Source organism: Sander lucioperca, chromosome 11 (assembly GCF_008315115.2).
Source record: "Sander lucioperca isolate FBNREF2018 chromosome 11, SLUC_FBN_1.2, whole genome shotgun sequence".
Lineage (NCBI taxonomy): Eukaryota > Metazoa > Chordata > Actinopteri > Perciformes > Percidae > Sander > Sander lucioperca.
Window position 1 is genome coordinate 11,510,673 of NC_050183.1, and position 16,510 is coordinate 11,527,182.

General features: G+C 46.7%; 1 protein-coding gene across 1 annotated transcript; it reads left to right on the forward strand.

The window, feature by feature from the left end:
• The first annotated feature begins 5,244 nt into the window (after positions 1-5,244).
• Positions 5,245-8,485, forward strand: LOC116058900 (nitrilase family, member 2). The gene is made up of 7 exons (XM_031311852.2): positions 5,245-5,376; positions 5,543-5,661; positions 6,226-6,346; positions 7,745-7,833; positions 7,952-8,045; positions 8,134-8,208; positions 8,304-8,485. The coding sequence occupies exons 1-7, from the start codon at positions 5,349-5,351 to the stop codon at positions 8,468-8,470; spliced, it is 693 nt and encodes a 230-aa protein (XP_031167712.2). The 5' UTR covers positions 5,245-5,348; the 3' UTR covers positions 8,471-8,485.
• The last annotated feature ends 8,025 nt before the right edge of the window (positions 8,486-16,510 follow it).

A 16,510-nucleotide genomic window follows, 5' to 3' on the forward strand; every position in this document is an offset into this window, starting at 1 on the left:
ATCTGTGTCAGCTGTATTGTTACCTGTGTTTGCTTTACTAATTGAGGCGCCACCTTGTGGTTACATAAAAACACAGCAATCCAGGCAACAGAACAAACCAAAATGCTTAAAGATAGGACCTTATTAAAAAGTGTATCTGTAAGCAAAAGAGAAACTAAGCTTGTAAGGAAAAAAAACTATTTGTTGTTCTTTACATGCTTAGTTTATGTTAGTATTTAGCTTAGATATAATTTGTTGGAGATACGGGAATTTGATTTTTTTGGTTTGTTCTTTGCCAGGTATGTTTTTATTTAACCACAAGATGGCACTTAAATTAGTAAAGCAAACATGTAACAGATGATGGCCTGATGACTGAATGTCATTCTATAGGTTGCCTTAAAATGTTGTATGTTGTATTAAAATGTGCAAAAAGTGGATTCATGTCAAAGCCTTGGTGAAGGTATACATTGAAGCGTTGGCTTTGATTCAGCATACATTAAGAAGTTTATTTAAATCAAACAGTTAAGACTTAGAATCAGAAATGGTTAAGATGCTTCTTCATAAATTAACTTATGATAAATATACATAAACCAAACAAATCTTAACTCCAAAGTATATACTATAAAGTAATGTCATGTAAACCTTCAAACTCTCATCAACAATAGAGGATTCTAATAATTAGGGATGTCCAGATCTGACCACGTGATCGGAAATCGGGCCCGATCACGTGGTTTCAGACTCGATCGGAATCGGACGTTACCTCCCGATCAGGACTCGGATATATATGTATATATATTCTCATTATTTTTTTAACACATCTATAGTTATGCGGTGGCACAGAGTTAGACCCTTTTGACTCCACACAAACGGCAACGCGTGCGGCATGACATCACTTTGTTGCAGAGACGCTATTGGTTAAATGCTGGCAAAGTAGAACACAGAAGCAGCTTGAAGCTAACACACTAAAATGACATAATAGCACAATTATTTAAAGTGACACACAAAGAGCAAAACCTCTTCTCAAGTCTCCAAAAGTCTAAACACATTTTCTGCTTTACACACATTTTGCAATTCAAAGTGGCACTTTTTAAATGCACTGAACACGGTTCTCTGCATAAGACACAACAATCTGACAAAGTCACATGTTTGCCATTTCAAAACACTGCCATTCAAAATGACACAACATGAGCTGATTGGCCAATATATACTGTATGTGCCACTTGGCCAAACACCTCAATGGTTCATTGTTACCACTTCAATCAGGAAGTAAGCACTATGATGCCTCTTTTTTTCTATATATTTTTTCTGCCGTTTTCTTTTTCAGTTTACTGTTTTTTGTGAGCATATTTTTGTTCAGTCCAATGTATATCTGCTGTGCATATGTTGCACTGACTTGTTTGGTGAAAAATAAAAAAATAAATGTTTCAACAGCATGTGTGTGTGTGTATCTGCAAATATTTCTGTGCATTTGAACAATCTGAAGAATTTTCTACAATTTGAATTATTTTAGTATTATGACAAAGCATACTAAAGATGAGAGTGCTTTTCATTATGCCCAACAGTGTGTAGTTGGTTAGACAAAAATCTGGTAACATGAATGAAGTGTGTGCCATGTGGTGCAAAAGTTAGATTTTGATAATGCTATATGTAGTTGTGGTTGCAGTGCTTCATTTTGCAGAATATATATGAGGTATTTTGCAGTTTAGGTGTGTGGTTTTGTGAATTGTGTTGAGTAGTTTGATAAAACCAGCCTAGTTTGCAAAATTGTGTTTTAGCAATTGGAAAAAACGGTAAAGTCCAATGCCACCAGACCAAATATAACTTAAGGGTCAAGGTGCTTCTTCATAATGTAACTTGTGAAAATTGTACATAACCAGTTGTAACATGAACCAAACAAACCTTAACTACAAAAAAAACAAGACCATTAGACAAATTCTGTGTTCATCCATCTTACATCAGATGAATTCTCCTGTTTTGGTGATTGGTATAGCAAAAAGTTTAATAAACTTGTCCATGTCAAGTGACTTTGCCCTTCTAGCCTCAATGCTGAGAACACCCAGGTTGCTCAGTCTGTCATCTGTCATTGTTGTGCGCAAATGGGTCTTGATGAGTTTAAGAGCTGAGAAGCTGCGCTCACATGCAACATGAGGAGCCTCTCTGTCATCGGTGTCACCCTAACCTACTGACATGCCCTCTGAATCACTTTGCTCACTAGATGAAGTACCTGAAGTAGTAAAAACAATAACCATTACACCCATAGACTGTATGTGGACAGATTAGTGTCACACATTTTCCTTTGTCTTTTCATAATGTTTTGTATTGAGATTTAAAGAATAGATTGTCTATGTTTAAGTGTGGGGTTTGCTGTGTATTAGCAAATGAATAGCATACACTTTGGGCAAAATTGGACCGTCCTAAATTAAATAAAGTATGAGAGTACACGACAACTTCAGGTAACTGTTCATGAATGACATATCTGGACATAACAGAACTTGACATACTGTGCTTAGCAGGTGGAGCTCCAGACACTGCTGGATCCTCCTCTGTGTGTGGCTGGTCAGCTGTGGGAATACACAGACATCTGACAAATCTGAGACATCAATAGGCTGGAGGTTCTGGGTATATATATATATTTTTATTTATTTATTTTTTTTACACACACAATCATACATATGTACATGATACATACATATGTGTGTTTGTGTGTATTTATGTATTATACACATTTTATTATTGTTCTTCTGTCTTTTACAACTGTTTTAAATATTGTCCTTGTGTAGTGATGTTTCAGACAGTTGTAATTGTATAACTGGAGTGACAAACAACTTGAATGTGAGCCTACATGGTAAATTCAAACTATCCAAGCATGACTTACCATCCTGTGCAGGAGGAGCTGACTGCTCTTCATCACTACTGCTGTACCTAGGGTGCTGACTTGACTGAGCCTTTTCACTGCTGCTGGTAGAAGCTGTGGCTGGCTCTGACTCTTTTTTCTTTTTTGAAGAAGCTCTGAATATCTCTGCTTCTCTTCATAACTATTCTCTTAACCCTAACCCTGGGGGAAATGGAATTCAATCACTCAATCAGTCAATTCACTTTGAAGTAATAGCTATAACTAACGGCAAGCAGGATCATTGTCAAATTTGGTTAGAATCAGTGTGCAAAATACAGGTGTTCGTGGGGCTCTTGAACCCCTTAAAGGGATATTTCACCGCTGGAAAGCTGAATATATCTTTAAATTGGGTAACTTATGTAGTATAAATGTGGAAAAAAATTAAATTGGTGCCTTCTAGGTCGAGAAAAGCCAGGAAATGTGTTTTTGGCTCATGTGGATGAAAGACACCAAATCCCAGAATTCACTTGCTTCGCAGCTCTGAGTCCACTCCCAAGCCACGCCTACCGTTTACAGACAGACAGACAGACAGTGACACGATCACTGTTTCTAGATTTTAGAGTCAAATTTCTTCAGTGTCTTTATTTTCTATGTTCATATATACAAGGGAACAAGTCATATAATATGTAGAGAAGGAAACTCGTCCTCTATAAAAAAAAAAGAAAATGCGAGAAAAATGTAGGTCCTGTTCCCCCTCTCTGCAATAATAATGAATAAAGGCTGGTTTAAAGTACTTCTTCCTGCCTCTATGTATTAATGCTCATGCCTAAATGGGTTCCATTCAGACCCTAACATGAAGTCTTTTACTGTTAGATGTCAACAAGATTCAACAAGACATTTTCACCTGGCTATACCCAATGTTTAGATCTGTTGTGGTATTTATGCAAATTAGCACATACGTAATTAGATTATGCACCGTTTGCCCATGTTAACAAACAATTTCAAAAAACTTGTAATACATTTTTTGTTTGTCTTGATGTAAGTAATCAACTCAGTAATGGTCATGGTGATATCTAAAGGTTAAGATTTTTACCTTATTCATGTGAGAAAAAGAATAAATAGGCGTATGAATAGGCTATATTTGGGTCTTTTTCTAAACTTTCCTCTAATGGGATTCTTCGGGGCTTTTTTTCCTTACTCAGGACATATTGAGGAGACAAAATCAGTTGAGTTTGCTTCTGTTGCAATACTGTAACCTTTTTCATAAAATGACTGGACTAGCCTAATATCCTGGCAGGAACTGAAGAAAGGCACACACGAAGCTCTTCCTCAACAGCTCTCAGTCGCTCTTTTTTTTAGTTTTTATAGCAGTCATGCTTGAGAAGCTCAGCTCACAAAGATATGTTATGGAAAATGGGAGCAATGCTGAAATAGCTCTGTTTGCCAGAATGGGGAACTCCTTGGCAGCAGTAAACCAAAAACTGTCCAAAGGTAGATCAGCAAAGCTTAGCTTTAAACCACGGTCTTGTCTCAGTTCAGTTAGTCCCTCCTGCTCCTGCAAAGTCATGTCCTTTCCAAAAATATAGCTATATGGGTCCCTAACCCAGTCAAGGCATTCAGTGGAGGTTGAGGGGAAATAAAATGACAACTTCTCCTCAAGAGTTTTCAAATGTACCTATTATCTCACCCAGTGCAGCAGTGTTGAAATCTCCTTGCCATTTCTGGGTGAGTGGGAACATATCAAGCTTGGCATTTTCCAGATGTTGTTGCCAGAGGTGCACCTTTGAACGGAATCCATTTATTTGATCTGTGCTTGTGAGCAGGTTTTCATTTCGGCCTTGCATCCGTGTGGTCAGTTCATTCAGATGCTGAATTAGATCTGCCCTGTAAGCCAGCCTTGCACACCACTCATCAGATGCAAGCAGCTTTGTGTCATCGCACCTCTCATCAGTCAAAAACACTTTAAGTTCCTCCCGCAGCTCATACACACGGGCCAACACTTTGCCGCGCGACAACCATCGGACCTCCGTGTGGAGCAATAGCTTTTGATATACAGTATATGCACAATGAATTCGTGTTCATACTGAGTAACCCCTGCAGTGTCAATTATGTTAATTTTTAAGATATTGCTTGCTGATTAACCAATGAGGAAAGGCATGGCTATTGGCAGCAAAACACCCAGGGGTGTTGACGTAACTTCGTCTCTAAACTTCACATTAATGGTGCTGAACTTTACATAAGCTCTAGCATGTGTCGTCGTGTGCCTTTAATAGATCAGAGGAACCATCAGTTTGCATCTGCAGGCCTTCATTATCATTCCTTAGTATCGATGTTTTGTTTTACCGGACCTCCCGGACGTCGTAAAACCCATAGATATATATATAAAGGCCTTTATATATATATATATCTATGGTAAAACCCGTTACTGGCCAGGACTTTCTAACTATAGACTCTTATTTTGAAAACCACATAGCCATCCGGAATCACGTGCCCTGCTGCTCTGGACTGTGAAACCAAACAAGACTACTCTGCGTTTATGTCCACTTTAGCTAAAGCGATGTCCAGTAAGTACAAAGTTCTCTACTGTGTGTTATGTCATATATTTAATTGAATGTGAAGTTGTAGCTAATTATGCACATAAAACCAAGCGCGTTAGTTCTTCAGTCTCCAAGTTGACCCAGTTCTAAAGTTGTAACGTTAGCAACAACACTGACTGTCGGTTGTTGTTAGAGTTCCGCCTGGCTGTGGTCCAGCTGCAGGTGACGAGCGTCAAGGCGGACAACCTGAGCAGAGCCCGGAGGCTGGTGAAGGAGGCTGCGGGACAAGGCAGCAGAGTGGTGCTGCTGCCGGTGAGCAGGAGGGGGGGTCTCTGATATAAGATAAGATAAGTCTTTATTGTCTCCTATAGGAGAAATTCATCTTGGGCATTTGAGAGAAACGAAATGACGACACATCGCGCATAAACACACAATAAACATACAGTTAATCTACATAGAAACATAATTATCTCACCCAATGCTTCAATGAAAACGAATAAACCTCACACAGTGCCGCCCTACCTTTCCTCACAACCCCAGAAGAACAGAAGAGAACCACAACACATCCTCCCCCTCGTATTGCACTTCATTTTGATAATGATTGCACATTTCCCGTTAACTCATGCTGTGGTCAATAACTTCTGTATTGCATAATACCATATCAAATATAACAGCATATATACATATATAAAAAATAGATTGTACCAATACCCTATCAGGCATTGCAGATTCTATAACTATAATGGTAAGTACCACACATATTATTTAGTAGTATTAGTCACACATATGGGAACAGCAAGGGGATACATTCTGATTTGTGCTCAGTGCATGACTCAGCATTCACTTCCTGCTGTCTGTCACCTGTCATTAATACAGGAATGCTTCAATTCTCCATATGGAACCTGCTTCTTCTCTGAGTATGCTGAGAGGATCCCAGGAGAGTCCACTCAGGTGCTGTCAGAGGCAGCCAAGGAGAATAAGGTGTATCTAGTGGGAGGTAGGCTGTACTGACATAAATACCAGGCTCCAGAGATAGATAGATAGATAGATAGATAGATAGATAAATAGATACTTAATTCATCCCAAAGGAAATTTTAGGCATCCAGTAGCTTAGGCAACCATAACACAACAAACACACATACTGTACACACACATATCTCACATACATACAAATCACTCACAGAAATTTAAAGAGTGAATATACATAGAGTAGTGTGGAAGTATTTTTCCTCTACTGTAAATTTGCATCTGAATGTTTACTTCTAATGATAATTCTGCTCTGAAACTTGGAAGTCTTGTGGATATATTTACAATACAGTATTATATTGTGGCAATGTGTTACAAATGTGTCAGTTTTGTTTCTTTTCTCTTTTTTCAGAAAATATTTTGAGATAAGATTTTCTTGTAAAATCATGGGCCCTTAATATACCCTGCCCATTTCCCTACTCGTACTCTTGTTTTTATTTATTTATTTGAAATTGCATGTAGTGTATATATAGGTGTTATGCCAGCATTCCCTTCTTTCCAGAACACCAGTACTGCACACATCAGGTTTTGGTATTAGTGCCACAGAGTTAAAGGCTAACAGACCTTTTCCACCAGCAGCAGAGTTAATAAATTATCTCACTTGAAATATTGTGTTTTTAGCAGAGGGAGCAGCTTAAAGAAACAGCTTAAAAACAATGGCAATAGCACTGCATAGCAACCGGCAATACTGTCGCTGTTCCTCGTTTACGTTTACAATTTTACTCACATTTAAACTGCATTAATAATTATAACAGTATATGTTTGACAAGTGGATGATGAACCATTTACAACCACTGCAGTGTTTAATATTTGATCAAATGTATCCACAGAATAGCCTGTATCACGTAGGCTTGATCTTGCTCCATACAACCCACAATAATAAACCTTTCCGACGACAGTCATTTTGCCAGAAAAGCTCAGGTGAAGTGTCTCAGGCATGGAGCATGCACAATACAGGGCAGGGCCCTGGAACGGATACACCTAAATTATATTCAGACATTAGTCACACCTGTGCTTCTGCTGCTATGACATGTCAAAATGCTGTGGAAAAAGCATAAACCTTTCTCTCTGGGAGTTGTTAGAAGCAAATCTGAGAAGTGTGGAAAATCAGTTATATTTGTAGATGAGGCTAATATTTGAGAATTTGGCACAACCAAAAGGTAGATAATCTTCATTTACCTTCATCACAAAAAAACTTCCAGAATACATTGAATGTCTAACTGTTTATTGCACCTGCTTTATTACATTGTATGCTCTTCTTGCAGCAACAACAATCTTGTTTCTGTGCACAGATCACCAGTGAAATCATACAAAAAGCTAAACCTGTTTTTCCACAGCGGAGCAATGAACAGTGTGACTTGTTCCTCAGGATCCATCCCTGAAGAGGACGGTGGGAAGTTGTACAACAGCTGTACAGTGTTTGGGCCTGATGGAGAGCTGATTCTTAAACATAGGAAGGTACGTGTGCATCAACTGCACTATTTAACTTGTCATTTGTTTACTTAACAACCTCACATAGATTACAGCAGGACGTTCACCACCTCAAAGTTTGTCTCTTCATGTTTCCTCCTTGAAGATTCACCTCTTTGACATTGACGTTCCGGGGAAAATCCGCTTCCAGGAGTCCGAGACTCTGAGCCCAGGCAACAGTTTGTCAATGTTCCAAACACGTAAGTGACATCTCTCCGACTCCTGTTTTCATCCTTACAGCTGGACGAGCTTCATCTGAGTCTGTTTTCTCTGTAACTCCTCCGCCAGCGTTCTGTAAAGTGGGTGTGGGGATTTGCTACGACATGAGGTTTGCTGAGCTGGCGCAGCTCTACAGCAGGGAAGGTAAGTGTCTGATGAGACGTGGCATCCACTGGGCTGTTTTTAACGGTGTGTGTGTGTGTGCGGGAGGGTTGATGGGGTTGTCTTGTTGTCCTCAGGCTGTCAGCTGCTGGTCTACCCTGGAGCCTTCAACATGACCACAGGTCCAGCTCACTGGGAGCTGCTTCAGAGGGGGAGGTCAGACTCACAGTCCCAGTCACTGTCCACAATCACTTCATTATCTAGTGAAGACACATTTTACTGTGATACCAACTATCTTATATAGTTAGGGCTGGGCGATATGGAGAAAATCAGATATCATGATATTCTTGACCAAAAACATTGATATCGTTATTGCGACGATATTGTAGGGTTGACAAGTGGTGCTATAACAAAATATTTTTTACAATGAGATTTTAGATAAATAATCATCAACAATGCGGTCAACAGTGTCAAGTGGAATTATAGAGAAGAGGAACAGAAAGGAAGAAGTATTTTCTGCAACAATAGCCTAAAGTTTGACTATTATATCACATACATCTGATAATCATAGTCACCATTATGCTGTACATTTTTTGTAAAATGTCTAATGTAGCTTTTTGTGTCCATGAACAACTTTATATAAAGTATGCATTTTGAAAATCTTGATACTCGTATCATAATAAAAAAAAAAGTCAAATGAAAGAGATATTTCAAACGGCAAGTAGCTTGAGGAACAGTAACCTAATTATGGTTAATAAATGCATCATTTTCTACATTTTGTATTTTTAACAATTTGCATTACAGAAGCAACACCAAAGACCATATCCATAGCAATGATGTGATAATTATTAATTATTATATTTTGCAGAGCAGAGCAGTCTAGAGCAGGGGTCAGCAACCTTTACTATTAAAAGCCATTTTTGGTCATAGAAAATAAAAAATCTGTCTGGTGCCGCAAAACATATGAGCATTTATTAATATGGTTATGTTTGTTGCCATTTTTTTTGCTCTGTCATTTGACCATTTGATCCAATTCTTAACCCTTATGTTGTCCATCGGGTCACAATGACCCGTTCAGTTTAGTTGACTTTTTGTATTGGCCTGGCGTTGCGCTTCGGGTCTCTGTGACCCATACGTTACTCGATGGTATATCTCCGCTACCGCAGCGCTGGCCTTCGGGTCACTATGACCCATACATTATTCTATGGTATTTCTCCACTGCCGCGGCTCTGGCCTTCGGGTCTCTGTGACCCATACGTTACTCGATGGTATTTCTCCACTGCCGCAGCACTGGCCTTCGGGTCACTGTGACCCATACGTTGTTCCATGGTATTTCTCCACGGCCGCGGCTCTGGCCTTCGGGTCTCTGTGACCCTGGCCAGTATTCAATGGTATTGCTCCACGGCCGCGGCTCTGGCCTTCGGGTCTCTGTGACCCTGGCCAGTATTCCATGGTATTGCTCCACTACCGCGGCCCTGGCCTTCGGGTCACTGTGACCCATACGTTACTCCGTGGTATTTCTCCACGGCCGCGGCCGCGGCTCTGGCCTTCGGGTCTCTCTGACCCACGCGTTATTCCGTGGTATTTCTCCACTGCCGCGGCTCTGGCCTTCAGGTCTCTCTGACCCATACGTTACTTGATGGTATTGCTCCACGGCCGCGGCTCTGGCCTTCGGGTCACCGTGACCCTGGCCAGTATTCAATGGTATTGCTCCACTTCAGCAGCTCTGGCCTTGGGGTCACTGTGACCCACACGTTATTCCATGGTATTTCTCCCTGCCACCGAGACTCTGGCCTTCGGGTCTCTGTGACCCGCACGTTACTCAATGGCATTTCTCCAATTGAGCAGCTCTGGCCTTCGGGTCACTGTGACCCTGGCCAGTCATTTAGTGGTATTTCTCTTCACTACCGCTGCTCTGGCCTTCGGGTCACTGTGACCCGTACGTTATTCCATGGCATTTCTCCACGGCCGAGGCTCTGGCCTTCGGGTCTCTTTGACCCATACGTTATTCCATGGTATTTCTCCCTGGCCTTCGGGTCTCTGTGACCCTGGCCAGTATTCCATGGTATTGCTCTCCACTACCGCAGCTCTGGCCTTCGGGTCACTGTGACCCACGCGTTATTCCGTGGAATTTCTCCACTACCGCAGCTCCGGCCTTCGTGTCTCTCTGACCCATACGTTATTCGCTGGTATTTCTCCACTTGAGCAGCTCTGGCCTTCGGGTCACTGTGACCCTGGCCAGTATTCCATGGTATTGCTCTCCACTACCGCAGCTCTGGCCATCGGGTCACTGTGACCCTGGCCAGTATTCAGTGGTATTTCTCCACTTGAGCAGCTCTGGCCTTCGGGTCACTGTGACCCTGGCCAGTATTCCATGGTATTGCTCTACACTACCGCAGCTCTGGCCTTCGGGTCACTGTGACCCTGGCCAGTATTCCATGGTATTGCTCTACACTACCGCAGCTCTGGCCTTCGGGTCACTGTGACCCACGCGTTATTCCGTGGTATTTCTCCACTACCGCAGCTCCGGCCTTCGGGTCTCTCTGACCCATACGTTATTCGCTGGTATTTCTCCACTTGAGCAGCTCGGGCCTTCGGGTCACTGTGACCCACGCGTTATTCCGTGGTATTTCTCCACTACCGCAGCTCCGGCCTTCGGGTCTCTCTGACCCATACGTTATTCGCTGGTATTTCTCCACTTGAGCAGCTCGGGCCTTCGGGTCACTGTGACCCACACGTTATTCCGTGGAATTTCTCCACTACCGCAGCTCCGGCCTTCGGGTCTCTCTGACCCATACGTTATTCGCTGGTATTTCTCCACTTGAGCAGCTCTGGCCTTTGGGTCACTGTGACCCTGGCCAGTATTCCATGGTATTGCTCTCCACTACCGCAGCGCTGGCCTTCGGGTCACTGTGACCCTGGCCAGTATTCCATGGTATTGCTCTCCACTACCGCAGCGCTGGCCTTCGGGTCTCTCTGACCCATGCGTTATTCGCTGGTATTTCTCCACTTGAGCAGCGCTGGCCTTCGGGTCACTGTGACCCTGGCCAGTATTCCATGGTATTGCTCTCCACTTCCGCAGCTCTGGCCTTCGGGTCTCTCTGACCCATGCGTTATTCGCTGGTATTTCTCCACTTGAGCAGCGCTGGCCTTCGGGTCTCTCTGACCCGTGCGTTATTCGCTGGTATTTCTCCACTACCGCAGCTCTGGCCTTCGGGTCACTGTGACCCTGGCCAGTATTCCATGGCATTTCTCCTCTACCGCAGTGCTGGCCTTCGGGTCACTGTGACCCTGGCCACTATTCCATGGCATTTCTCCACTGCCGCGGCTCTGGCCTTCGGGTCACTGTGACCCTGGCCAGTATTCAGTGATATTTCTCCACGGCTGCCGCGGCTCTGGCCTTCGGATTCTATGTGGCCACTATTCCATGGTATTTCTCCACTACCACTGCTCTGGCCTTCGGGTCACTGTGACCCTGGCCAGTATTCAATGGTATTTCTCTCCACTACCGCAGCTCTGGCCTTCGGGTCACTATGACCCTGGCCAGTATTCAATGGTATTTCTCCACTACCGCGGCTCTGGCCTTCGGGTCTATGTGACCCATTCCATGGTATTTCTCCACTACCACTGCTCTGGCCTTCGGGTCTATGTGACCCGTACATTATTCCGTGGTATTTCTCCACTACCGCAGCTCTGGCCTTCGGGTCACAGTGACCCATTCCATGGTATTTGTCTACTACCGCGGCTCTGGCCTTCGGGTGTCTGTGACCCATTCCATGGTATTCGGGGGACCCTGGCCTGGCTTGTAGTAGTAAAACAGACAGGGTGAGGCAAAGCGGAAAGAAACAAACCTCGTTCTCGTCCTACTAAACACTTTTATTACACACACACACACACACACACACACACACACACACACAAATGTATATACATATACATGTATATTGTACAGATTTTGTCTTCTTCGTCTTCTTCTTCTGGACCTTTGTACTCTTTGTACTCGGTTCAGCAGCCGGTTGCGACGCCGGCATGGCCCGCTGTGTGACTCTAAATTTGGAGCTGCATCGGGTTATCGCCCACGTGGCACGCAATGGCCCCCAAGTGGAAAATTTAGTAGTAGCAGAAGAAGAAGAAGAAGAAGAAGAAGAAGAAGAAGAAGAAAAAGAAGACGACCACAGTGACAGCGACAGCGACTCCGACTCCGACTCCGACTCCGACTCTGACTCCGAATGGTCATCCGGCGGGTGTGCGTCAGAAGAGGACCGAGACAAACACGATGACGGAGAAAGAGACCGCCACGACGCTGACGAGCACGACCACGACCACGACCACGACCACGACCACGACGCAGGAGAAGACGAGTACGACGACGCCGACGACCGAGGCGAACGAGGAGAAGAACGAGGGGAAGAACGAGGAGAAGAACGAGGAGAAGAACGAGGGGCAAACGCGGCACAGGCTGGTGGACGGCAAAGGGGAGATGAAAACAGAGAGGGCGAAGACGCCGACGCCGACGACGACGCCGACGACGACGAAGACGACGACGACGACGGCGAGCAGGACGACGAACGAGGAGAAGAACGAGGGGAAGAACGAGGAGAAGAACGAGGAGAAGAACGAGGGGCAAACGCGGCACAGGCTGGTGGACGGCAAAGGGGAGATGAAAACAGAGAGGGCGAAGACGCCGACGACGACGCCGACGACGACGAAGACGACGACGACGACGGCGAGCAGGACGACGAACGAGGAGAAGAACAAGGGGCAAACGTGGCACAGGCTGGTGGATGGCAAAGGGGAGATGAAGACAGAGAGGGCGACGGCGGCGACGACGACGGCGAGCAGGACGAGGAACGAGGAGAAGAACGAGGGGCAAACGCGCCACAGGAGGGTGGACGGCAAAGGGGAGATGACGACAACGAGGGCCACGACGACGAGGAGCAGGATGTGGAACAAGACGATGAGGACGAGGAGGAGGACGAGGAGGAGGAGGAGGAGGAGAGCGAAAGGTTTGCGTCGAGAGACGGCGAGATCGAATGGTCCTCCACGACGTATCATCCCCATCGCCCTGGACCTCGTCGCCGCCGTCGTGCCGAATATGAAGAGGACGAGGAACAACAACTGGACGACGACGGCAACGACCAAGACCAAGACCAAGACCAAGACCAAGACCAACGTGACCGAGACCAAGACGAACGGCAACAACAAGACCCGGCCAGACGCGCCACCGCTCCGCAGAGCCCAGGACCCACAGAGTACGCGGCAACACGCGTCCGCGATATACTCTCCGCTTTCGAGCTGTTTGTCACGCGGCACATACAAGAGATCGTGGTGACCGCCACGAACATCGAGGGCCTAAGGAAGTGCGGCAACGGCTGGAAACTGATGGACGCCACGGACCTGCGCGGCTACATCGGGCTGCTGCTCCTCGCCGGCGTGTACAGGTCCCGAAACGAGGCACTGGAGAGCCTGTGGCACGAGGAGAGCGGCAGGGCCATTTTCCGCGCCACGATGCCGCTCAAGCGCTTCCACGCGTTCTCGCGACTGCTGCGATTCGACGACCGCGAGACGAGAGCCGCCAGACGAGCCGCGGACAAACTGGCGGCCATACGAGACGTGTGGGACGCCTGGGTGCGGCGGCTGCCTCGCCTCTACAACCCGGGCCCCGACGTGACCGTGGACGAGCAGCTGGTTCCCTTTCGAGGTGGGTATTTGTCACCGCAACTGCTACTTTCATTATCGTCGTATCGCGACCGCAGTGGCACAATTGTCTCGTCTTTTTCTTGGTCTTTTTCCAGCTCGCCGTTTACAATGCTTTTGTGTGTGTGTGCGCATGCGGACGTTTCTAAACATTTTGTTCTTTTCTCGTGTGCTTGTATTCTCATCTACAATTTCTATCTCATTCTTCTTCTTCTTCTTCACCTTCCCTCCTTCCCCCCTTCTTTGTCTTCCTCCGAGTTCTTTTTCCGTGTCTTTCTCATTCTCACTCTTTGACGACACGTCCAACACCTCCAACGCCAACAACGACAACGACAACGCCAACAACGACGACGACGACGACAACGACAACGACAACGACAACAAGGTCGATGCTCCTTCCGCCAGTACATGCCCAGCAAGCCCGCCAGGTACGGACTCAAGTCCTGGGTGGCCTGCGACGCCGCGTCCAGCTACGCGTGGAACATGCAGATGTACACGGGCAAGTCGGCGAGCGGCGGGCCCGAGAGGAATCTGGGCGCGCGCGTGGTGCTGGACGTGACCAAGGGCCTGCGGGGTCCGCGCAACGTGACGTGCGACAACTTTTTCACCTCCTACGAGCTGGCCCGGCGGCTGCTCATCGAGAGGCGCCTCACCGTGGTGGGCACGATGCGCAAAAACAAGCCCGAGCTGCCGCGCGCCTTGCTCAACACCAAGGGCCGTGCGCTCTTCTCGTCCAGGTTCGCCTTCACGCCCACCGTCACTCTGGTGTCCTACGTGCCCAAGAGGCACAAGAACGTGCTGCTGCTGAGCACGCTGCACACGGGGAAGGCGCGCGTCCGCGCCACCAGGGACGCCAAGCCCGACATCATCCTGCACTACAACAGCACCAAGGGCGGCGTGGACAACCTGGACAAGCTCGTCGGCACGTACAGCTGCCGCAGGAAGACGACGCGCTGGCCCCTCGCCGTGTTCCACAACATCCTCGACGTGTCCGCCTACAACGCCTTTGTGCTCTGGCGAGAGCTCAGGCCCCAGTGGATGCGCGGCAAGCTCTACAGGAGGCGCGTGTTCCTGGAGCAGCTGGGCAGGGCGCTCGTGACTCCGCTCATCGAGAGACGCTCGCGTCTCCCTCGCACGGAAGCGTCCGCCGCACTCGTCAAGGCCTTGACGAGCAGGGCCGCGGCCGCTCGAGAGCACAGAGAGGGTGTTGACGACGACAACGACGACGACAACGACGACGACAACGACGACGATGTGGAACCGACCGCGCCCAGAGTGGCCAGCAAGAGGAAGAGGTGTCAGCTCTGTCCAAAGACAAAGGACCGCAAGACATACACGGCGTGCGGGGCCTGCAAGAGATACATCTGCGGGAGATGCACGCGGCTCAACTGCGCGGAATGTGTGCGCGGACTGTAGCCTCTTGGCTCGAACGCCGCCGGTTTGGGCTTGGGCTTTGCTCTGCACAACAACGAGCAGACAAACACAACAACGACAACGACAACGACGACGACGACACCCGTTGTCTCGCTCGTGCTTTTGACCGTGTCGACCTGGAATCGCCTACGGCCTGACACTGAACACCACGAGAGACGAGCGAAGTCAACGCACACACAGTGTGTGCTATTGAGATGTGAACAGGTGCAACAAAGTGACATGAACAACACTGTTGAAAATCTTTTGAATAAAAACCCTTTGGCATGTGTCTGCTGTGTGAGATGTGAGATTATTACACACACACACACACACACACACACACACACACACACACACACACACACACACACACACACACACACACACACGAAAGGGTCGAAGCACAACGCCAGGGTAGTAGGACAGTACATAAACTAAACAAGTCCCCGTGACATGAAGGACAACACAAGGGTTAAGTGGCCGTTCAGAGGAACAACTTGTACACATCCAGTCACAGCATACTTTCTCCTTGGCGCTTTCGAAGCACGCACACACGGTGCAGATGAACCCGGACAGCGTTGGGCAGTTTGAGAAGTGAGGCTCGCTCAAGTGCCACTCCGGGTTGTTTTTTAAGCATGTAGAACACACTCTGACATTACATTGACAACGGAGTTTAATCCCCGCCCTATTCTTGTCTTTGCTGCTTTTAACCAAGGTCACCATGCACACGAAACACTTTGCACTGGACGAGTTGAGACGTGTGTTCTTGGTAGCGGTCTCGATGTTTCTGTAAGTGACTGTTGCCACTCTCCTGTAAAGGTTCGTCGTTTTCCGCACCGCTCCCACCAGGGTTTCTTGCCGTTTCCTGTCGCAATCTCTCAGCAGGCCCTCAGGCACCACGCCAGTGAACGCTGGGTTGTCGTCAATGGATCCTGCCGTTTTGTGCTGCTCGCTGTTCAAGGCGCTAACTCTGGACCCGGTGCCTGTGATAGGGGACATGGTGTACATTCCCAGAGCGGAGGGTTTCAAGTTGAGTGATCTCAAGGAAGAGCTAGTGAATCCAGCTTGCCCAGCTCACAGATACAGCTTTGGACACGCGATGAGGACACTGCGTCAGCACGCATTTAAGAAAACTCGGTGCTTGTGTGAGTCGGTGTCTTGGTTGAAGCCGCGGAAGGAATGCTTGGAGGAACAGAACGTCACCCCTTTTGTACCTGATGCCACAGGGAATGCA

Bases quoted from the DNA above. Each gene is read 5' to 3' on its own strand.
- LOC116058900 (XM_031311852.2), top strand. From the start codon at position 5,349: ATGTCCACTTTAGCTAAAGCGATGTCCA. The intron at 5,662-6,225 runs GTGAGCAGGAGG...TCATTAATACAG, and splicing joins GCAGAGTGGTGCTGCTGCCG to GAATGCTTCAATTCTCCATA. The intron at 8,209-8,303 runs GTAAGTGTCTGA...TGTTGTCCTCAG, and splicing joins GCAGCTCTACAGCAGGGAAG to GCTGTCAGCTGCTGGTCTAC.